Here is a 23,776-nt window from a genome sequence, read left to right as displayed (position 1 = left end):
AGCTCTTCACCTCAACCATAAATACAGACATCAGAAAATAGGAAAACGATAGATATTTGGTGGATGTGTGCCAAAACAGGTGACAACACATCAAAGACAGCAACAGAGAAACGGGGGGAATAATGCGACTCTCTTGTTCTCAGCTGATCGCCCTCTTGTCAGCCTCTGTGTGGGAAAAAAGCCACGCAGGTCTGTCCAGTGGTTTTCCTGCTCTGAAGAAGAAGACAGGACAGGATAGCAGTTTCCTGGATGTGAAGGTTCACCATCCAATTTAGATGCTCTTTTTTTCACCCCTTTTTTTGGTCCAGTTTCTTATCAGGCAGAGCAGAGTGGGCTTCCTCAACCTGTCAGTGAATGGCCAGCGAAGGGAGGAGAAATCCTGTTTGTAAATCACACCACAGGGACGTTGCTGCTGTCAGGGGACTTTGTTTACTTTGTTTTACTACCGCTGTTTTATCCTGTATACAAGGCAGGGCAGTGGTGTGTATTGCTGATGTAACAACACAGCAAGAAACGCACAAAAAACACACATAAAGCCCGTGCGCAGGTGCCGATGCACAAGAAGTCTAAAGAGGAGATGCACTTCACCTCCCATGTATGACGCCTCGCCCACTCATCTGCATTTATCCATAACACATAACAGCTTCATATCAGCGGCACGTGAGGAAGCAGAAGGTCGGTGTGTACCAGGAAACAAGTCTGGGCATGACACCGGTTCTTACAATCAAACAAACCATGAGATATGCTGAATATCTGATCAGGTGAAACATATGAAATGACCAGATGTCTCTGTGCATACATACTGTGCAGCATTATGCTAATGAATACTCTGGGTTGGTGTACATGTGTGCGTTTGATTGAGAGTTAAAGGCCATGATACAGTTGGCTTCACCTTAAAAAAAGAGGAAAGGGGAGTTAGTGCTTCATGAGAGACTGGCAACAGAACAGGATGCAGGGTCATAGTCAAATTAAGAGGTAGAAGGTTTTTTTTTTTTTTTTTTCACTTTTATTCATTGTTTATATGTGAAAAGGTTTTTGGTCTACATTGCTTTGATCCAAGGGCCCACGTGCTTCAGAAAATCAAAAAAGTAGTGACTATGGAGAAAGTAAGAAGTACATTTAATTGCAGTTAAGATTCACTCTACCTCAGACCATTTCGAGCTTTCACTCAATTACAATAACAGGTAATGGTTTAATTTACAGCCAGCAACTATTATATCTGTGGGGCACCATTACACTACATACTGGGTACTTACTAACATGGAAAAAAGTAGAAGGAATAAGTTAATAAATTTGTGTTCAGGAGCACAGAAAAAAATTACACTTACTGACTACTTTTTAAATTAACCACTTTGGTCCAGACTGAGATATCTCATCAGCTATTGCTGGGATTGCTGTGAAATTGCACAGATATTCATGGTTGCCACAGGATTAATCCTAATCACTTTGACGATCCCCCGACTTTTCCTCTAGCGCCACCAGCAGGTCAAATTTTCACTTATCCGGTGAAATATCTAGTATTGTACATGGACAGGGACAAAATGTGGTTGAGATATTCAAATTGTAAAAACTATGGTGATCCTTTTCATCTAGCACCCATATCAGGACAAAATTCAAATTGTCCAATTCTTCCAGTATTCCAGTCACAGTATATTTGTGTAATTTCACCTGTTCAAAATATGGGACTTTTTTTTTCTAATTTGGGAAACAACATGATCTGGACACTGAAGAAGAACTTAATTGACTTTCATGGGAATGACAGATTGTGTGAACTTTGTACTCTGCAGGACATGTCCTCACCACTTTATGTGTTGACTATGGCTATTGGGGCTGCAACTAAATATTATTTTGATTATTTTCTCAATAATATTTTGGAGTGAAAAATGCCCCAAAACCTACAGTGAGGTCTTAAAATGTCTTGTTTAGTCTTGTTTGCAATCATAGAGGAAAAAAGGAAAGCAGAAAATATGCAACTTTGATTAATTAGGAACTAGAAAATGATGAATCGATTATCTAAATTGTTGCAGTTTAATTCTCTGTCAATTAACTAATGGGTTAATCTACTCATCGCTGGAACTGATCAGCAGCAGATATATGTTATCCCCCTCTCTGTATAATTAAAAAAGACCTTCACTTCAGTTCAGTGTTAGCACAACTCTGTGAAAAAATAAGTTTTACTTTTGATGCGAGGGTATATTTCACCAATAACAATATAAAACAATATACTGTAAAACAAAAATAATCTGCTCTGAATAATCATTTGTATGATTTTTAAACAAAATGTTCAATACACTACTTACAGATTCTTAAAAGCAGATCTACTTCTTTGCCTGCATTGAAAAATTAACACGCAAGTTAACTGCTAGATGCAAGCTGTTTCCTACTTCACTGAAAGGTGTACATTATGCACTGGAGGTTTCAAGTTCGAATAATGGCTCACGATTGGCTTCCAAACCAGCTGTATGTATAGGCCTACATGTTTAGAGCTGCAACAATAAGTTGATGAATCGATTTGTTGTCAGTTGTTAAATTTATCGGCAACTGCTTTGATAAGTGATTAATCTCTTTGAGTCCTTTTTTTAAAAAGAAAAAAACGTCCAATTTCTCTGATTTCAGTTACTCAAATGTGAATATTTTCCTCCTATGCCTGAATATATTTGGGTTGTTTACAAAAGACATGAGAGGACGTCATGTCACCTTGGGCTTTGATCGACATTTTTCAATTTTCTGGACCTAACAAGTAATTAATTAATCAAGAAAATAATCAACAGATTATTTGATAATGAGAATAATCATTAGTTAGTTCATTAGCATGAATATGAAAAAAGCTAGTATCAAATTCAAACTCAAGAGCTTACATCACACAGTGAAGGTCAAGTAGCAATATACGAAACACATATTCTTAATGCAGAACCTTTGTTTTTAGTAGTTTTTTTCTGAGTAAAGGAAATTAGTATGTTTGCATTACTACAGAAAAGTGTAGCACAGTGTATCATACCTAAAAGGTGGCTGACTCCATCAGGTATACAGTGAGACAGAGTTCTCCTGTTTTCAGTGTTAATCACTAACTGACGCTTTGATATTTATTTTGCCATTCTAATAAGAGTAATTATCCTGATTATGAAAGAGCCTAATTAGAACCGTAGCCCCTGATTGACGTAAACGGACAATGTGAAACGAGCTGCTCTCGCGCCTCTCTTGGATCGTAGGATTCGGATGTGACGTCACCACGGCAGCGCTGTGGCGGTCTCCACGGCAACACCGCGTGCTGCAGTGACGCCAGCCCAGGCCCCAGCTCGTGGTGAGTGGGCGTGACTCGCCACGTTAGCCCCCCCCCCCCCTCCTCTCCTGTCAGTGTGGGCGGGCCCCGCTCAGAAGAGAGCGAGCGAAACACGACACCCCGAGGACGGAGAGAGGCACGGGGGGGAGGAGAGACTAGTGCTGAATGGTGTGAGAGAGTGAGTGGAGGACTTAAAAAAGTCTGTAAAGAAAGAAAGGATCTAATCAAACGTTAATTTCTGTCAAAGAATTAACAAAGCGTTGCGGTGGAGAGATGTCAAACAGCGACGAAGATGCGGTTGAGACGGAGTAAACAGCCACCGGACAGTTAACGTTAGAGAAAGAACTTGTTAAAAAGAGAGAGAAAAGCTTATTTCGGCTGGCTCGAGTCGGGACGGTTGGCCGTTTTCCGCCGCAACTTGAGCAGATTTCAACTGCTGCTGGTTACGGCAAGAGAAGCGAGGGACCGGCAGCGAGGTCTTGACCGCTCAGCTCAGCGGAAAGCAAGAGCTGTTTGGTCGGTTGGCTGAGAGCCGGGGGGAACGGACCGAGAGAGCGCGGCGGCTCGAGAAGAGAAGAGAGCGAGAGACAGAGCCGCTGAAGCAGTTCGCTGCAAAAGTTTGCCGTTTATCTTCACCTAGTTTTCCCAGATTGGGAACTAGAGGAGGAGGAGGAGGAGGAGGAAGAGGCCGAGACACTTAACTTTTCTTTCCACAAGCAACTTTGTGGAATTCATCCTGTTTAGCAAACTTTAACCGCTTGCTGCCTAGCTGAAGTAGCTATAACAGAAATCATGAAAACACCTGGAGATTCTGGTAAGTTTTGCGTGACTCATGCTCAGATTTTTTTTTATTATCCACCATTGTCTTTCTTGTTTACTTGTGGTCGTTGTCGGTAAAGATAACAGTAACTACACTGTTGATTAACGAACAAGCCAGATAGTTATCTGCATCCTCTTCCAATCAAAAACACGATGACAACCTGTTGATTTTAGTTTTGTTCAGGATAAGTGCAATAGTCCGTTGTTTAGCTAAATAATATACTAAAATCTGGTGCAGGTTTAGTACTGTACTCCGATTCAAGAGGAAGTGGTTAAACTACTGTACAGTTGTTATAGCGACATCCTCTGTGCCACACTGCCAACCTAATTTCACCATGCAGCACCTTTCAGAGAACAGAGTGAAAATCCTAGAAGCACTGTGTGCGTGTGTTTTTGTAGAGAGATGTGGACGTGTTGCTAAGTTGCTTGAAGACGCATCTCCTCCTGGCGGTGGTGTTGAGGTGATTGGATCTGGCCAGGTATCCACTGAGCAAGCTGATATTAACCTAGTAACTGAGCATACATTTACAAGGTACCTGGCCTGTCAGCATATTGAAGTGAAAGCAGGAGGGGGGGGATTTCCAGTAGTCAGCTGAGGTCTCTGTTTGTCTTATTATCTAATTCCTGAAATGCTTGCATGTGTTGGTTCTTGCTGAAAGCCAAGGCAATTTTTGTATAGAAATAAGGAAGTGGAAGTACTGCCTTTTGTGCCAGCTATTCACTTTTATCATTTCTGTCAGTGATAATCTGCCTGACATGACACTTTCTTTAAGTGACAAAACACTACATCTGTTTGATTTGTTTGACATTATTGGACAGGGAATATAAGAGACATGTTTGATAACGCCTGAAAGCATATAACAACTATTTATTGTCTAAGGCCCTATAAAACAAAATATACATATTTAATATGTTATTTTTCCTGGAGGGAGCAATGTGGTGATGACTTCCTAAGTTACTGGTAAGCATTTGGCATAGGGCCGTGTGTGTGTGTGGAACTGACAAACTGTGTGGGACCCTATTCCACTTGGGACGTTCCCCTCCCTTCCCCCACCCTGTCCCCTCATGACTCCGGCTGCACCCGCCTCAGCCCCTCCACATTCCTGCACACACACACCCACTCCCTGCAAGCAGCCTCAAGGAGGCTGCCATGACATCACACCACATCCCACCACAAGTAGCCCCTTTTATTAAAAGGAACTCAGTGTTTGTGTGTGTGTTGGTCATCAGTTAAGAACGTTAACTGGTCCTATTTTAGTGTGGTCAGTGTGCATGTAGTGTTATTTACCATTTATATTTGTTGATAGAGCATCCTCTAGCTATTTTCAGTGTTGATTGCATTTTTTTATCACTTGACTTTGTGTACAAAATTGTAAGCTTAAAGTTAAGTTTTGACACTGCTTAGTCTGACTTACAGTCTCAAAACCCAAAGTTCTCAATTTATACTGACTAGGGCTATAACAAGTCAGGAAATAGTGAAAAAAATAGTTGCTGACTAAATTTCTATTTATCGGCTAACAGATTAATTTACTATTCATTTCAACTGTAAATATTACAAATTTAGAAAATCAAGCAGCCTCTTGCAGCACGGTGGTGCAGTGGTTAGCACTGTCGCCTCACAGCAAGAAGGTCACAGGTTCAAACCTCGGTTGCCCTGGCCTTTCGGTGTGGAGTTTGCATGTTCTCCCCGTGTCTGCGTGGGTTCTCTCCGGGTGCTCTGGCTTGAGTGGTTGTTTGTCTATGTATGGCTCTGCGATGGACTGGCGACCTGTCCAGGCTGTACCCTGCCTTTCGCCCGATGTCAGCTGGGATAGGCTCCAGCCCCCCGCGACCCTGTACACAGGATAAGCGGTTGAAGATGGATGGATAAAGCAGTCTCTTGCGCCTGTGAAGCTATACATTTCATCAAGTGATTTGTCAGTTATCAGAAGTCAATTTGATTAATTCTCTGTTGATTAACTAATTGATTAATCCTTTCAGCACTCATTGGTAAACATAGCAACTCTGTCTCGTATCTAAAAACAAATCTGATCTTATAGCAGCACTTTCAGATAGTCAAATTATTGAACTGGTTTATCCGTGGTGCTGTGATATCTGATCTCCTGCTGTTGCTCCATTTGCAATCAGGACACAAGTTTTAACCCTTAACCTGTGTATAGCCCATCATCTACAGTGAACACATTTCTTGAATGTGGAAGGATATGGCACCACCCAGATATGTGCAGAATAAAAAATATAATCATCCCTTCCTGGGTTGTTTGGTGATTATGTCCCATATGATAAGCTGGCACTGCGTCTATGGATCTCGCCTCCTTTCTCTCCATCACCGGACACTTCCTCTTGCACCCCTGTTTTCCTCCACAGTCACTTCATTAACCTGAATGGATGAAAGGATTTATGCTGAGATAGAGGATTGATGTGAAGAAGCAGGAAATGGCAGAGCTGTAGCCGCATCTGTTGTTGCTGGCAGACAGGTGTTGGATTTGTGGTGGTGGGAAGTATCTGATTTAATTTCTGTCTATATCTAATCACTGCTGTTTACCTGGTCTTTTCGGTGTAGTCAGGGGAGTTGGTCAGAGGCAATGTATTCCATCGGTTGCATTAGTCAGCAGTCGGGGATTTGGTGGTATTTAATGTCTTCACTTACACAGCCATATATCTGCCTTTTTGTTCACCCCAAAGGCTGTGCTAATGAGCACAATAGTAACTTTCCTAATGTCTCTCCATCCCTAATATGTTATCTACACCCCCACGCCGTTACACTTACTCATTTTCCTCCATCCTTCCCAAGGGTTGCAATTTTTCTTCTGCCACCTCTGTCATTCTTTTCTCTCTCTGACGGGATAAGGACTGGTGTGTGTCTTTGTGTGATGGAATTGCTTAGCGGGACCCCTGGCTCTGGAGTTGTGTGTGTGTGTGTGTGAGAGAAGTGTGGGACAATGGTGGGAGTGGGGCAGGCCTTGGGGCTGATTGTGTGTGGACTTGTGGGGCCAGGGACCTCTCATTGTACTCATAATGGTGCGGAGTAGCTCATAGTTTGGTGGCGCTTTTGACAAGTGAAGAGACTGCACTTCGGCATGTGTGTGTGAAAGAGAGTGAAAGAAAGAGTGAGGTAAATGTGCACATCCCATTTTTTTCCATTACTCATTCAACTACATTGTTTAATCATGATTGTTTTGTGCTGCTTTTCCAAAATGATTGACATCTGTGGAGCCATTTAAACAATTATTCTAGACACACACACAGTCCTGCCTTATGATGTGGCAGGGCAGGAAACAAAAGGGTAGCTTGTGAGCAAGAAATTGAGAGGGAACATTTCACCTTTTCCCCGTATGGGTTTATATGTGCGATTGTGAGCATATGCTTTTCAATCTCAACACACAACCCCTGTGATAAGCGCAGTGATTAGCCTTATCTGTGAAAACTCCCTTGCAGTGCTGACCACAGCAAAACCACTAGCTCCCATTATCCCAATACAGTTTTACAGCCTGGTTTATGGGACAGTGCCCTGCTGTGATCAAGCTCAGCCAACATGCTTTAAGCCTGAAACAGATGATGTTCCATAACAAAACTGGTTATCTGCAATCTGAAAAAGCTGGCAATTTCTGTTATGTGCCAAGAATCCACTTTGGGAATCGTGGGTTAAAATCTTATGCAGCACTCTGTAGCTTAGTATTGACATGGTGACAACACTTGTGAGGTCATCAATTTTAATGTAGTGTTTTTAAGTTGTTGTAAAATATTGAATTTTACATTCTATTATAGAGATTGATTTTCAAAACAGACAGAATGAGCATTCCCAGTTCAGAGGCAGTGTGGCCCACTTTTTCTTGTCACAACAGTTCTTCATAGAAGTTTTGATATGGTCATCTGCAATGCTAAGTTGACTTCTGGTAGAGGGGGCCTTCAGTTGTGGAAATGTCTGTATTTAGCCAGGAATGTGACCAAAGGGAACAATGTGCTCAGCCAGTCGACACTAATGGACCTCCCCATCATTAGTCCTGTGCCGCCCTTGACCAGGGAGACCACAGCCAACAAGGCAGCACTACCCTTGACTGCCCGGGTACTTCTGACCGCTGTCCAGCACTGCTGGCGGCCTGTTCGCCCCCTGCCTCAGAGACCCACACATTAACCTCAGATCTGGCCATCCTAGAGATTATCAGCCCCTCAGACCTGTTTGGTCAGCTGCACGGTTGTAAGGTTCAACACTAAAGAGTTCCATTTAAAATTCGCTTTTTTTTCTCTGATAACACAGCAGCAGATCTACATGTGTCCTCAGGCCATGTGTGTATGTCTGTGATGTGAGTTGAGCCTAGTTTTACTGCGATGCCATTGGTTGTAGCCACAGCATGACCCTATATCGACTGTATTGGTTATTAGTCAGAGATGGTAATGGGGTGGGTCTACATGTCTATAACTGTAACACTTTGGGGAACATATGTGTGAGTACACATGCACAGAGCACACACAATCGCACACACTGCTGCTTTTTATTGGAATTCTTGGACCTCCCACATTCCTGCTTAGAAGGTTAATAGTTGCCGGCTGTGTTGCATTACACATGAGGGGAAAACACAACAGTTACTATCTCTGCAAGCCTTTCTTGAATACACTCACTCAGTGACTTGCAAAGGCATGCATGCGTAACATATTTTTAATACTGATATCATTTGAAGAATGCACTGAAAATATTGGCTATTTTAAGCGATGAGAAGTAACATTTGTAATTAAAGCTAGCAGCCTGAAAATGCACACATACCCCACCATGCGCGCACACACACACATACACAAAGAGGGTCTCTTCTCAAATGGGTATCAAAATTCATGTTGAGAATGCAGTAGGGTGTGTTTGCGTGCATGGATTGACCTGCACTGTTCAGCAGCTGTTTGTTTTTGCGCGTACATGTGTATTGTAATGTAATATGGGGGGTTTACAGAGCCACATTGTTGTAGAGGTGACTCAGAGTGAGGCACAGAATGGCATGTTATTGTAAAAGAATATCAAGTGTGTATATGAAGGAGACAGAGTTTTCTGGGTGGGCAGCTATGTAAAGTGTTACTTGTGAACAAAGCGTGTACGCTGGTGCTTGTGGGTGTATGTATAACAGCGTCTTGGTGATGGCGGCGCCGTTGAAACTGATCTGAGTGTGACAACGTGCATGCGCACGCACACACACACACGTTAAGATCAGGTAACTCTATTCCTGGGATCCTTCCAGGTGAGAGGTTTTATTTTGGATCCTCACATCACAATGACCTGTCCTTTAGGTTAGAGTGTCACCGCTTCGCTGGTTGGAGTCTAATCAGGGTGTAAGCTGTCAGGACCATGACTGCACTCAGTCAGTCAGAGCAAACTCTTCCTTCTTTGCCCCACCTCTAAACCACACCACAGCCACCTGTCCTGGCCTGTTACATGTACACACACACACACACACACACACACACACACACACACACACACACACACACACACACACACACAGAGTAGTTTCTCATAATCCTCTACTGATGCAGCTGCACCCAACAGTGGCTTTTGCCAGTGGCAGCAGTGGTGTTTTAATGTATACTCCTAATCTTCTTAGATTAACCCCCATGATAAGGACATCTTTACAGGATCAGCACACATTTACATTACATTCATTTAGCAACTTACAATTGCTATATATGTCAGAGGTTGCTCAGGGACACATAAGTGGATGTGTCACAGTGAGATTCGAACCCAGGTCTCCCACACAAAAGGCATGTGTCTTATCCACTGCTCCATTGTCACCCCGCCAAGCAATTACTCTGCCACTTAATCACACAATGCTAATGTACATTCTAGGCAGGAACAGAACAACAGGACTGGATCTTCTATGTACTGTAAAGTAAAATTAACTTAACTAAAATTAACTTATGTGTAAGGTGAGTGTCTTTTGAATATTTGCCTATTGAAACAGACAATTGGGAAGCAGTGTAGAAGAGTTAATCTGCACTTTGCATAGAAACCCCAACAGCATATTTTCTCATTGTTAATTATAAAAAAGCCCTAAAATTTCAACTTGTACACAGCAATTTGAACCGCTTTAGTGCCCATGTGTGTCACTAAGTGTGATAGAGAGTGGGCTGTCCCAGCCCCTCTGATTCACGGAGGTGGTGAGTGGAGCTCCTAACCCCGTTCTAACCCCTTAAGTCCAGTGCAGTCAGCAGACACTCCCTGCAGAAAGGCAGCAGTGTTTGAATAGTTCCTCTGGCTATTTTTATCTGGGAATCTGCCTCTGTGCTGGACCCAGGGAGCGGGGGTGGAGGGCAAATATCTAATCTAATTTCGGACGATGGGAAGTCACCAAAAGGACTTCTGTGCCACTTGCATAGTGTCGATATTTTGTGCTCGTGTCTGTGTGGTTGGCTCTCGGGTATTGAAATGCTGTCTGGCACCAAGTTAAACTTTCTCTCTTGTCACCCTCCTCCTCTTCACCCCTCTCTCCCTTCCCCCATCCCCCCCCCCCATCTCTCACTCTCCTTCCCTGCACCCCATGTATGGAATGCAAGATCACGTTTGCAGTTTGCTTTTTAACCAGTCTTTCCTCTTCCTCTGCCTGCCTGTCTTTCACTGCGCTGACTCCCAGTCGCTCTGTCTTTACCTTGTGCCTCTTGCTCCCTCCGTGTTCAGACCTGTTCTCTTTCATACGTCAGAGCTCATTTTGAACTTTGAGCCAACTCATCACAGCCTAGTGAATGTATGTATAAGAGTGTGAAAGTTATGTGCAAGGCAGGGCTTCGGGTAGAAATGCTGAGGTAAAACGTGTATCTATGTGGGAACAAACTCTCCCAAACTGTTGTTAATAAAAAGATTAATTTTGTGTAATTTTTGGCACTGTAAACGTATACACCTTCATGGCAAGGAAACAAGCACACAATCTGAGCACAGGCATACAGTACAAAATAACAGCTGGACTGTTTTCAGGTGTCTACATACAGACGCCACATAATTACTAGCCAAATGGCATGCTGTCCAGTAGCGTTAGGAGTAGCAAACTGTGTGTGTGTGTGCGTGTGCGTGTGTGTGTGTGAAACTGATAGGTGGAAAGAGAACATCCTCTGCTTTTTATCAGCTGCGACTGCTTGCTCTAATTTCATCCTTCTGGACAACCCCACATGTAAGCACTCTGTCTGTAGATTTAGAAACACAAACCCACTGTCTCAATCTAAATTAGACCAAGCGATTGTTTATCTACCTCTTGCCTGAATCACAGGCCTGTTGCTGGATTCTGCTCTTCAGCTACACTTCTGACGTTTAAGGCAGATGGAGCCGTCCTATGAAGTGTGTGTAGGATACACATTTCCCTTTAGGGGAGTGAAACCTTTTTAAGCATCGATTGACCCTCCCATCCCACCGTCCTCTCCTCCCTCTCACTATCATTTCTGTGTCACCAATCCATGGACTAATACCCCAGTGGCAGCTCCTCTTCCATTAGCCTCTTCTTACTCCTCTTTCCTTCTCTCTCCCCCTCTCTCTCCTGCTTCATGTCACCCTACCCTGTCTCTCTTTCTTTCGATGGAGACCCTGATTTACCAAGCAGCACGACTCGATGACCAGATACTGCGTGTTTGTCAGCTAACATGGCTTAAATAGTATAGAAACCTGTCAATCACTGTCAAAATGCTTCAGCAAGGCTGGTGTTAACTTAATCAAGAGTCAGACTAGAGCACAAGCTGGTATCAAGTGGAAATTGGCCTCAGTGCATGTAGCAGTTTGAACATATGTCCATAGTCACACAAACACAAACACACGCAAGGGCTCCTTCCAAGACGTGTGGTCATGGGCAGAACAAAACAGCGGGACAAACATCTGACTCCATTTTTGCCAACTAGCCATCGTCCTCTTAAACGGACATAAGACTTGGCTCCTACAGGGCACTGGCTTTTTTCTTAGCTTTCCAGGTGTGTGTCTGTGAGTTTCTCTGCCTGTGTATCTGTTTGTGTGCCGGCCTGAGAGAAACTGAATAATGCATTGGATCATTGGAAAGGTATTTATAGGAAAGCAGAGTTTTTAAACTTTAATGCCAACGCTGGCCATCAGTGCTGCACATTATATAGCATATCCTCCTCCACGCGCGCGCACACACACACACACACACACACACACACACACACACACACACACACACACACACACACACACACACACACACACAGCCGGAATTTCTCATCACATCACATATTTCTTAAGGTTTGCCAGGCAGTCTTATCTGCTGTGCTACTCTCGAGTCTTTTAGTGTCTTGACCCAAACATTTCCACAGATCCTATTTACCCAACAATGGGTATTCTGACTCAGACCTGTCATTTGATGGGATCAATTTTGAATTACATTTACACTTATTTGAATAGTTATGGTGTCAGCCATTTGCTGAAGAAGTAATTTTTCATGCAGGAGATGTATTACACTTTTTTTGATAAACTATAAGCCCAGGGATTGGTATGGGAACTGAACAAGTCAAATCGTTGCATCCCTAGTTTAAATTTTCATTGAGGGAAAACATGCATGGACACTAACATGACTGACAATCCTTTGGTTAGGCAGCTTGTCCAGCCCCTGCTGTCTGTGTATACATCTGCACATGTGTGCTGTGAGCGCGCCAATGCCTCTGTACAGTAGCCCTGCCCTCGGTCGCAATAGTTTGATCCATGTCCATTTTTAGCATCAGATGTGGACCAGTGAAATTACATAACAACATGCATGCGGGTGGGGGCACACACACACACACACACACACACACACACACACACACACACACACACACACACACACACAGTGATTGTTATTTTAGGGGATTAAAGCTTTTGATGAAGAGAACAGTGAGCTAGATCCCCTGACCAGTCACAGGTTGAGAGGGAAACGGAAAGTAGGGGAGAATGGATCAAGAGCTAGCAGAGGGATTTATATGACTTAATGGGAAGGATGGAAATATGACAAGCTAAATAAGGACAATCAGAAGTATGATGGAGGAAGGGGAAATGGCAAAATGTTCTTGGTCATAGGCGTTAAGAAGCGTATTGGTGATGGGCATGAAGGCTCTCAAAGTAGTAGAAGTAGTAGAAATTCATGCACGTTTTAATGCATATCACTGATTTAAACCTAATCTAGATGAGGGTGGTCACATCACATCAATAATAGTACTCAATGGCATCTAAAACACTTTATTTAAAGGAGGTGGCAACATGAATCTTGAGCAAAGAATCAAGGAGGAATTCAGATTTCATTGGTATATTTAGTGTTTCTGATTTTATGCATCTGTGGTAAATAATAATACTCTGTATACATGTTACCTTGGAAACAAATGCAGCATCTTTTGCCTGCCAAGAGATGTCAATCAAAATATTACAACCCTGACTGTAGGGCTGAAAGAGTGTGAGGAAAATTAGACTAAAAGATGTTCCTGGTTGACTGGTTGTCATTAGTTCAAACCATTAGTCAACTCTTTGTTGCACATTTATGATGTTAATTTAATTATTAAATATATATTTTTGCGGCATCAGAAAATGGCACACTGCTAGATTACAGAGAAATAAAACCATAATGTGCCTTTAAAATATAAATTTTACAAGGTGCATGAAGCGAGTCACCTGTTAATGACTAACAGCAAAAGCAGTAACACTTCTGAATGTGTCGGAACAACCAGTACATTAACATCACACAAGTCTCGTTGTTCAAAACATAGGAATAAATAATTTCCACAAGAACAAGTACATTAATTAACTAGCTACAAACCCTCTCCTCTCCTGCTGGGCGCCCCTCCTATCCCCACCTGAACCTTCAATGACTTCTTCGTCCCTGGAGTCAGAGTCCTGGCAGGAGCTGCTGTAAATCACAGTACTGGTACTGGGTTCCTTGTCAAACTGTGTTCGGTCCCTGTTCGTGTTCACTGTGAGGCTGCTGAACCTGGTTCCGTTTCCTAATCGCTCAGCTCCGGTTCTTCCGTATTACAAGAGAAAAGGTTTGTGTTGCAACACTTCCCTGATACTTTCGCCCCGGCCCCTAATGACAAGGTGCAGCTCCCGATTGAAGTTTGACTAATATAAACTCAACTAAGACTCTTCTCATCGACAAAAGGTTTAGTTGACTATTAGGGGGCAACCCTATTTGTAACCATGAATTTAGTGAATTATTTTTGCCCATACTCACTCTAATATACATTAGGGTCTTTATAGTCTCGCACTGGACATCTCACACACACTCTCGTGCACAGCTTTCTCTCCAGCTGGCCCCCAGCTAGTATCCTCACTGTTTGTGAGTGGGTGTTGTGTTAGTAGGGTTATTGTGTTCGTCTGGCCCAAGTATTAGCCGGGTTCTGTGCAAAGGTACACTCTCTCCCTTAGGTTAGTTGTGAGAGGAGGCAGAGTGCCGAGGTGTGTGTGTTTGTGTTTGTGCGTGTGTGTGGGAACGTGGGATCTGTGTGTGTGTGTGACTCATTGATGTGAACGTGTAAACTTGTTTCTCTGGTAATTTAGCGGTGGGCAGTAAGTCATACATTTTTGCCACCATCATGCATTTAATCTGTGATTGCCAATATTTGGTCCACTCCATTTTCTTAATTTGAGCAACCAGACTGTGCACTCATATTGCTTAAAAAATCCCCATGCCTGTTTCCAGTGTGCCTGCTGGTGGCAGGTGTCTTAGAGGCCTTTTATTTTGCCTGATGCTTAATTTTATTTCATTTTTTCATCAAGACGTACACTATTTCACATAATAATTTCACATAAAACACAACATTTGACAAAAAACACCAAAACAAGTACTACAAACATATATTACATCAGATTACAAAAAAGTGGCTGCAGTGCAGTCAGTTTAATTGCTCTCTTTTACATTCAGTGCTTAGTCTACACAAGAACGCTCAGAACCCAAACTCTGATTACCAGTTTGACAGGCCAAGGAACAAAAGAGTTCTTTAACCTGTTCAGTTGAGCCTGGTGATACTCTAAATCTTCTCTTTGATGTCAAAAACTGATATTCTTCAAATAAAATAGGAAATGGGTCTGGTGGAATACTACCAGCCAGAGACAGGCTATTTTACAGTATTGACATATAATCTGAGGTCTTCTGATTGCTAATAAAAAATTTAATTGGCAAAATTAAAAATATCCGCAGGTCAGTCTGTTGCCAATTGTTGGGGTATTTACTTAAATGTCACAACCCAAGAACCATCAATCAGCATATTTACTCACATTTCTGAAGAGTAAATAACCAGATTAAATGTAACAGTTTAGTGATTACGTGATTTACAATAACCAGATTATGATTTATCCAATGGCCTGGGTAACACGCAGAAGTAGTACTTCAAGGGAAAGAAAAATGCCAGGACATTATTGATGCCCTTTATTCGCATGTTAATTTTCCACTGCTGTTACAGTCCTCTGTTTGTGTATAGAAACACATTATTACATTTGTGCACTCTGCAACCTATTCTGGGTTGTACACAAACAGACATCTGTTACATGCTACAGTGATTTCAGAGGTTGAAGATCAAAATCTCTTACTCCAGCGTCTGACATAATTGAACTAAGATAACACAATTAAGATTTTAAATGTACAGAAATTGAAGTATTTCCTAAATCTGATTACACTAATTAATACGAGTGTATCTGAATGCATTGTCTGATCTATTATGTGTAGCTGTATGTGCGTGTCATCAAACTGGTATTGTGGAGGTGTAACTGTAAGCCAGTGCAGCTGTCACTTCATGGGGAACCCCTATGTTACCTTACACCTTGGATGGATGATCTGACCCCTTTTGAATCAGTGCTCAGGACAATAGCTTGCATGTGTGCTGTCTGTAATGTGTTTGTGTCTTTGTCCGTGAAATGTAACTGAGAGGTATCACCATTGTATGTCCGCTAACCCACGTACTACCAACACACACACACACACACCCACACAATGAGGCAGTGCCTCATGTTATGAGTTCCACCGAGCGGAGGTAATCGGTGTGTGTACACTCAGCTCTTACATAACACCATCCAAGCGGTGTACTGATGGAGGGGAGAAAGTTCATTGCTCTCTCCCTCTCTGCCAGTCTTTTATCTCTGAATTCACTTCCTTCCCCATTACTCATTCATTTCTCTTTTTTCACTTCCTTCCCTCTTGTCCTTTTGTCTTTCTGTCTCTCCGGACACCTGTTATTTTAGTTTTTTACTTGATATGCACGATTTATCAACAACAACATCTGAAAACCAGCCGTGTAGATAAATATAGTGTTGTAGCGCACTTAAATAGTGTGAAATAGTAGAGCTAAGTCAGCAGCAGTCGTAAGATAAGTGTGGTAGGACGGGGAAGGGTAACCGTGAACCTTGTGCTGTTGAATTATGTAAATGTTTATATTACATTTTGTGAAGGTAGTAGGACATTTTGCTTGGGGTGAATCAGTGGTTTAAGGTGAACATGTAACTGGATCGTCCTCTGTATTTGTCCAGTGCAGGTCCTTTATCTTATACTGTCTTTCAGCCCTTTCTCTTCCTTTTTGACTTGAACTGTTTAATAAAGGTAAAAATGTCCCCCAGCATTTTTGGGAGTTTTCTAATAATTAAAGCATGACAGCTAATTAACAAATTAGAATGGTCACATATAAACTATAATTTAATTAAACTCATGATTATCCTTTTGATAAATAGATTAGATTAGAATAGTTTATGAAATGTAACACAACAGCTGAGCCAAAGGTGATGTACAATGTTTTGTTTTGATCAATCAGTAGTCTAAGCCCACAGATATTCAGTTTTTAATGATATAAAACAAAGAACAGCTGCAAAGTTTCTCTTTTGAGAATTGACAATTATTACAAAAGAGTTGACGTTTATTTTTGTTGATCAGCTAATCAACTAATCATTTCAGCCCTAAAATGAACTTTCATTTGTGGTGCTTCAGCTGTCTCAGCGAATGACAAGTGAACAGCTGACTTTAGATCTGTTGTTGTGGCAGCGTTGCTGCAGGCAGTGTCGTTTTTCAAAGGTGACCAACTGCCCTCACCTTTATCCACTATTTTTCCAATCCAAATTGCTCCCACGCAATATTTGTCAGATTGTTTGGTGTCATGATTATCTGTTCAGTGTGGCTCACTAGTGTATTCCATTGTGTTAACAAAGAGGACAACAATTGTTTAATGTACTGACAGGTAGAGATGGGGATCAAGACCCGGTACCAGAAGGACCCGGTTCCAAAATTTCTGAAAACCCGAAAATCACTAAGGTTCGAGCTTATCAATACTGCTATCGAGACTTGCCGGTCCTTTGATATAACATTATGTCTTGAGTGTCAATTCTGAATTTATTTGAAATGCAGTGGATAAGGAATCATCAGGCTGCAGTCTGCACAGTGGCAGCAGAGCAAGAGCCTGCGCCGTCACGATGGAATACGGTGAGGGTTAAGTTGGTTCCAGGGTTTGAACCCATGTCGTTCTTGCTGTGAGGGGACAGTGCTAACCACTGCACCAGCAAAAATTTATGATCCCCATCCCTACTGACAGGGCAGGGTATATAGTTGATCAGATTCAAAGTACATTTTACAAACAACCCCTCACGGCCTGTTGCGCTTAAATACTGTGAATTTCTCATTTTTTTCTATGTTCAAATGGTAGTTTGAATTCCTAGTGAACGTTGACGGCCATTTGAGTCACAAAATCCATTGCCATTTACGTATGCAGTACTTCAGTGAACATTTAGGTAGTTAGTTTAAGCATTGAGATTCTGCTCTATTCAGAGCTACTTGCATTTTTGGGTCTGGCAGCCAGTCAGAACCACATTGTCGGTTGAATCAGTAACACGGTCCTATATATTTCACTCAGCGAAGCCATAATGATACCAAATATAACACTGAGATTGACCTTAAATCATGTCGTCTGGTTTTGTGTGTGGCTGGGGCAAGGATTTGAGAGAGCGAAGAGGACTGGTCTCTGCCAGTGTAGGGCAGCTGTGTGTTTACTGCTGAGCTCATTGCCTAGTAGAGCGGATTGTCAACCATTGTTCAGATGGGTGGCTGGCACCATATAGCACAGTAAGGTACATACAGCAGGCTGCGATGAAGCTTGGTCATTTTGTGAGGTCAGCTGCTTCACACACCTCTGTAACTCCTTCTCTTTCTCCGATGCCATTCATTTCTGCATTTTGCTCTCCTCTCAAGTTACATCATCATCAGCCTTTCTCTCCCCCTGTCTCTCTCTCTTCCTCCCTCTCCCGGTCTCTTGCATAACGTCCAGCTTTATTTGCTCCAGCTAAGGATTCTAATCTTTCCCACGAGGCAGAGCGCAAGAGCAAACCAGGAGAGGAGAGAAGAGGAGCCCGGCCGACCTTTCTAACCTGACTGCGTGCATTGTCTCATTAACTCAATAACTCCACCAATTAATGAGATCTGGAACAGGGCTTTGTTTACAGGCACCACCAACACAGTGTTAAAGCGTGCGTGCGTGCGTGCGTGCGTGCGTGTGCGCGCTTGTGGTTGTAAAGATCTTTTTCATCATTTATTCCCTCAGTATGTCATGTCAAGCACGTGTGTCCCAACCCCTGCTGCAGTGTTGTAGATGCATGGTCTCACTTGGCAGCCCCTTGCTAACTGAGGGATAAGCGGTGATTATCTACACATTCTGCAATAGGAGTGCACACACACACATGCAGACACACATTTACACACACCTGGGGAAACTATCATGATGTGCACATTACACCATTGTGGCCAAACGTGTTCATGTCAATGAGCCCATGCACTGACTTGGCTTCAATTCAAGAAGACAGTGTTACTGTAATACATGCACACTGGCTGTGTGTGTGTGTGTGTGTGTGTGTGTATGTGTGTGGCAACTGCAAATTCTCCATGCAGAGCAATGTTCATTGAAGCAAAATTTCCTTCTCTGATTTGCTTCAATCTCAGACATACACAGAGGCACAAAGACAGTGGGCTGGCTGGCTGGCTGGCAGCGACGTCTGTGCGAGGTGAATGTTATGTAAGGCTGATCAACACTACTTAATCAGCTTTAGGAGACGTGCTTAACGAGCTGACCAAGAGGGGTGAAGTTTGGAGGAGGGGAAGGAGGCTGTGAGGAGACGATGGGGCGCAACACAAGGCCACAGGGACGGGGCTTGATGGGGAAACAGTAGAAACTGAGTGAAGGGTGAGAACAGCAGGGTAAGAAGAGAAAGTGGTGACAGGCGGTGACACGGCATGTGTCTCTTGTCCCTGTTTACGATGGGATAAACACACAAACATAAACACCCTGTGCTCTGCCCTCTATGTCCCCCTCACAGCCCACTGTGACGCCCAGTGGTGGTTGCCAGGATCTGGTGTGTCTGTTTGTAGAGTGTGTTTTTTTCTGGACACTTGCTCTGTCCACTCGGGGGGTGAAAGACCCCACGCTGGTCAAGACAATAAATACGAGTCTTTGTTGGGGCCACTTTTTACAGAAGACATATGTTGCCTTCCGCGAACGTAAACCTGATATTTTCACAATCTGTGTTCAACACGACGAATGTTGAATTTACTGAAGCCGCCAGCATGTGTTGTTGCCATTCCAATGACTCACCACTGTAAACACCACTCTTGCAGGTTTTATGTACCGAGAAAATGAGCCAGTTACCTAGGCTAAGAACCAAGCTTTCAAGGCAAACAAGTCTGGTCTAGTTATAAAAATATAATTTTAATCGAAATTTTTGTAACTCTTATCAGGGGTAGGTGAGTTTTGGTTTAATTTCATCTTACGTAAATTTTTAAAGCAGTAGGCTATTAAAAAACCCTAAAGAAAAAGAATGTGTTAAATACTATAATCCTACTGTTTTTGTATTTGATTCGCACTGAGTTTTGACTTCTCCTGTGGCCAGCAGTTCAAAACCAAAGGTTCTGCGTTCTCCCTCTGTTTTTGTTTCGGACTACAAATTATTCCCATTTGGATGATTCATGATCATTAAAGAGAGCACCATTTCCAAGCACCCTGCCTTAACATTTGTCTGTGCTTTTTGGGGCAAATTGAGCTAAATTATAATGTTCGGATCATTTTGCATTCTCTTTACTTGTTATGGCTCTGTGTTGCTCTTGTGGTTCACCACTGTCAAGTAAATGCAGAGGAAATACTAAATCTAAATGATTGTATTTTAGTCATGATGAACATTTGCTCTCTTTACTAATATTTCCTTTTCAGCACTCATTCTACTTTGACATTTTCCCAGTTTCCTTTCTCTCTTCTCTCAATCCTAAACACACACACACACACACACACACACACACACACACACACACACACACACACACAGAGACCTCTTAAAGAATGACTAGCAGATGTGGACAGAGCCTTTTCCTTCATCTAAAATTAGCTTAGATAGAAGAATAGAAGGAAAGCACACAGGGTTGGACGCACAAACACGAGGGAAAACGGGGGTTTGGGATGGGGGACTGATGGAGAACTAGACTAGTGGAGGAAGGAATAGGTTGATGGGACTCGCGAAGAAGTGTGTATTTTTGGTGCTGTTCACACACACTACTGACGCACAGGAACCACTGAGGGCACATAGTCTACATCCACGTGAGACTTGTAATGCACTGTTTTTTGTATTGTTGCAGGTTTGTGGGCCAGTGTGAAATAATTATAATACATTTGGGGCACCAGATGTAATCAAATATGGTAATTGCTTGTCAGTGTGCTGGTTTGTTCCACACTTTTTTTTTTACTATTCTTGTTTATTACAATCTGCACAGTTTTGCAAAGTTAGCATCAGGGTCGGAAATTAACTTTTTGGCTCACCTGCCAAGGTGGCTGGTAGATGAAAAAATCTACCAGCCAAACATATTTTTTACTGGCCAAAATAATAAATTGCCTTTTGTGTCACATATAGACTGAACAAAATTATAAATGCAACACTTTTGTTTTTGCCCCCATTCATCATGAGCTGAACTCAAAGATATAAGACTTTCTTTATGTACACAAAAGGCCTATTTCTCTCAAATATTGTTCACAAATCTGTAAAAATCTGTGTTGTGAGCACTTCTCCTTTGCCGAGATAATCCATCCACCTCACAGATGTGGCATATCAAGATGCTGATCAGACAGCATGGGTATTCCACAGGTGTGCCTTAGGCTGGCCACAGTAAAAGGCCACTCGAAGATGTGCTAACGCAGATTTTTGTGTCTTTCTCGGACACTTTAAAATGCTTCCACACTGCCAACATAAGTAATTGTTCTGTAAAATTTAATCGGTCTTTTGACATATTAGGCCGAACATATATACCTGCTTTTTAGTTGTAAACGGCAAAGCGGGCCTATTAGCTTTTGTCTGTTTCTCTCACCATCATCATGATGCAATGCTGCTGTGAAAACTTCACATCCTTAATTTTTGTAATTACCCATCTGTTAGCACGTTTAAAGCTGGATGTTGTACACGGCTCCAAAGCAGATCTCCCCCAAGCAGCTGGAAGGTGTTAAGGACAACAGTTCTGGTTGGCAAGCTGCCGATGTCCCCTGTTCACTCATCACCCAAGGGCCCGTTAGAGCACCAGGTCACCAGCCCTCAGCATCACTCTTAAATAAGCTTAATCTCTCCCCTGATGATGAAGGGGTATGCTTTATGTGCTGGATTGGAGCATATTGACATGGTCAACAAGTGGTACTTCAGTGTTGTTTTTCCACATACAAGCACTTTCGGTGTACATTTCTTAACCTGTGCAGCTATTGTGCTATAGTTGCCTTTGTTTATCAGGAAACACTCTAAGTAACTATGCGTTTGCGTGTGTGTGCATTTTGTAACATAGGCTACTACTCACTGCGAATGCCTTGTGAATGCAAGCCATCATCAGCACAGTTTGTAGCAGCAGAGCAGTACCAGAGAAAAACATGATTCCCCAGGGCCAGACACCTATTCCACTCTCACCTCTAGTCTGAACAACAGCACGCAGCTCATAACAAAGCACACACAAACACACATATCTCCCCATTTGAGCTTTTGAGTTTCTGAAGATGAGTGTGAAGATGTTTTTCTATTCTGTGGCTGTCTTTGGGATTTTAAAGGTAGCTCCAGTTGAACAAGTAACGTAAAATAAAATTAATAGAAGCTTTTTTAGGCTATACCAGAGTATTGTATCAAAAGATTTCTCCATGCATGTATAGTTAAGAGGACTACCAGGGAATAATTTGAGCTGAAAATAGCTTTAGATTTTATTTATTGTAGTGAAAGATGGTTTAGGTAATGAAAGCTCTAGAAGCATACATGGGGCCCGATTTACTAACTTCCCGAATAAAGAGTACTAAACTGCGTGTGCATTCTAAAATATTGCACATGCAATTTTAGTACCTGTTATGGGTGATTAATTAAGAATTATTGCCTAGATGACAACAGGAGCAAACACAATGGAGGTGGGAGTATTTAAATGAGGGTTTTGCGTGTTTTAATGGTTTCCGCCATGGAGAGTCGGGAAAGAAAGCAGCTAGGTACTTGGGACAGCACACCTGGAAAAACTGCTTTGGGAAACCCCAGCAGAAACAGCTACAGTATGCTGGAATGACCCAGACGCGAGGAAATGCCAGCAGATCGTGCTTCATCCAGCCAGAGGGAACAATCACCGACTGTCGCTCCGCGATCTCCTGTCCCTGTCCCTGTACACACCCTCTTCGATACCTACAATTGGTTGTGTTGCTATATAACGACCGGCACGCTGTGAACAGTTGGTGATCGTTCCCTCTGGCTGGATGAATTTTACGCGTGATCCGTGCACTACTGCAGATGGTGGCTCTCCGCAGCGCCACGCAACTTTCTAAACTCTTACATCTCACGGAGAAAAGAAATCAGGTCGAAACGAAATTTGCTTTATTGGCATGAATGTTAATACAACAGTATTGCCAAAGCTAAAGGAAAATACAAAACAACTCTATTCATATAGTTCATCGAATAAATAAAATAAAATTATTGTATTTCTATATTAGATATAGAATAATATTATCTAATATTGTTAATTTCTCTACGTTTTCTTTCATTACAGCTGTGTCTCCTTCTTCAACAATAACACAACAGCACTTGGCGGTTTGCACCTTCCTTTCAAACGTATTAAATACAGAGGCTGTTGCACTCACATGAAATTGCGTTTAGGCTTGGTAGATCACATTGCGTGTAGTAAATAAATATTTGCATGTTACGCCCCAAATTTCATATTCATTAAGGCAAAAGTACTAAATGAACAACAGGTGCTATCTTGCGCTGTTGAAAGACGTCACTCTGCATGCACACCGTTAGTAGATCAGCTTACCTGCTAATTTGCTGGTGATATCAAGTTTTCACACGTTTTTACTCACGCAAAACTTTAGTAAATCAGGCCCATGTTGAACAAAACTGGAAAGTGTTTGGCAGGGAATGCAAACAAATTACAATCAAGCCATGTATGGCTCTTTCTCTGTTAGATGGGTCCTACATTTTCAAAACAAAATTGAGATTGATATATCTGTGGCACCCATAATTAATGTGTAATTACTGTGTAGGCAGGTAGTAGAATAATAACATGAGACTCCCTCAAGGTTAGGGACCTGTCTGTAGCTTTTTCTGATTGACCGCAGCATTACGCATGTAGCAAGCTATGTCAGGGGTTAACAACAATCTGAAGGCTTTCTGTGTATTAGGTCCATTAGTATATCATCATCAGAAACTACCTCTCAGTTAGATACTTTGCTAGCTGT

At 42.3% G+C, this 23,776-nt stretch overlaps 1 protein-coding gene across 1 annotated transcript in view; it reads left to right on the top strand.

Annotated features, from left to right (window-relative positions):
* The first annotated feature begins 3,405 nt into the window (after positions 1-3,405).
* Positions 3,406-23,776, top strand: part of erfl3 (Ets2 repressor factor like 3) — a 51,938-nt gene continuing 31,567 nt past the window's right edge. Inside the window, exon 1 of the mRNA XM_038711040.1 lies at positions 3,406-4,094. Coding sequence (XP_038566968.1) covers positions 4,073-4,094 — 22 coding nt within the window. The 5' untranslated portion in view covers positions 3,406-4,072. The remainder of the gene's footprint in view (positions 4,095-23,776) is intronic.

The sequence above is a fragment of the Micropterus salmoides genome, unplaced genomic scaffold (genome assembly GCF_014851395.1).
Source record: "Micropterus salmoides isolate LMB-PRFRI ecotype aquatic unplaced genomic scaffold, ASM1485139v1 Ms_hic_scaffold_11, whole genome shotgun sequence".
NCBI lineage: Eukaryota > Metazoa > Chordata > Actinopteri > Centrarchiformes > Centrarchidae > Micropterus > Micropterus salmoides.
This window is presented reverse-complemented; position numbering and strand designations above follow the sequence as displayed.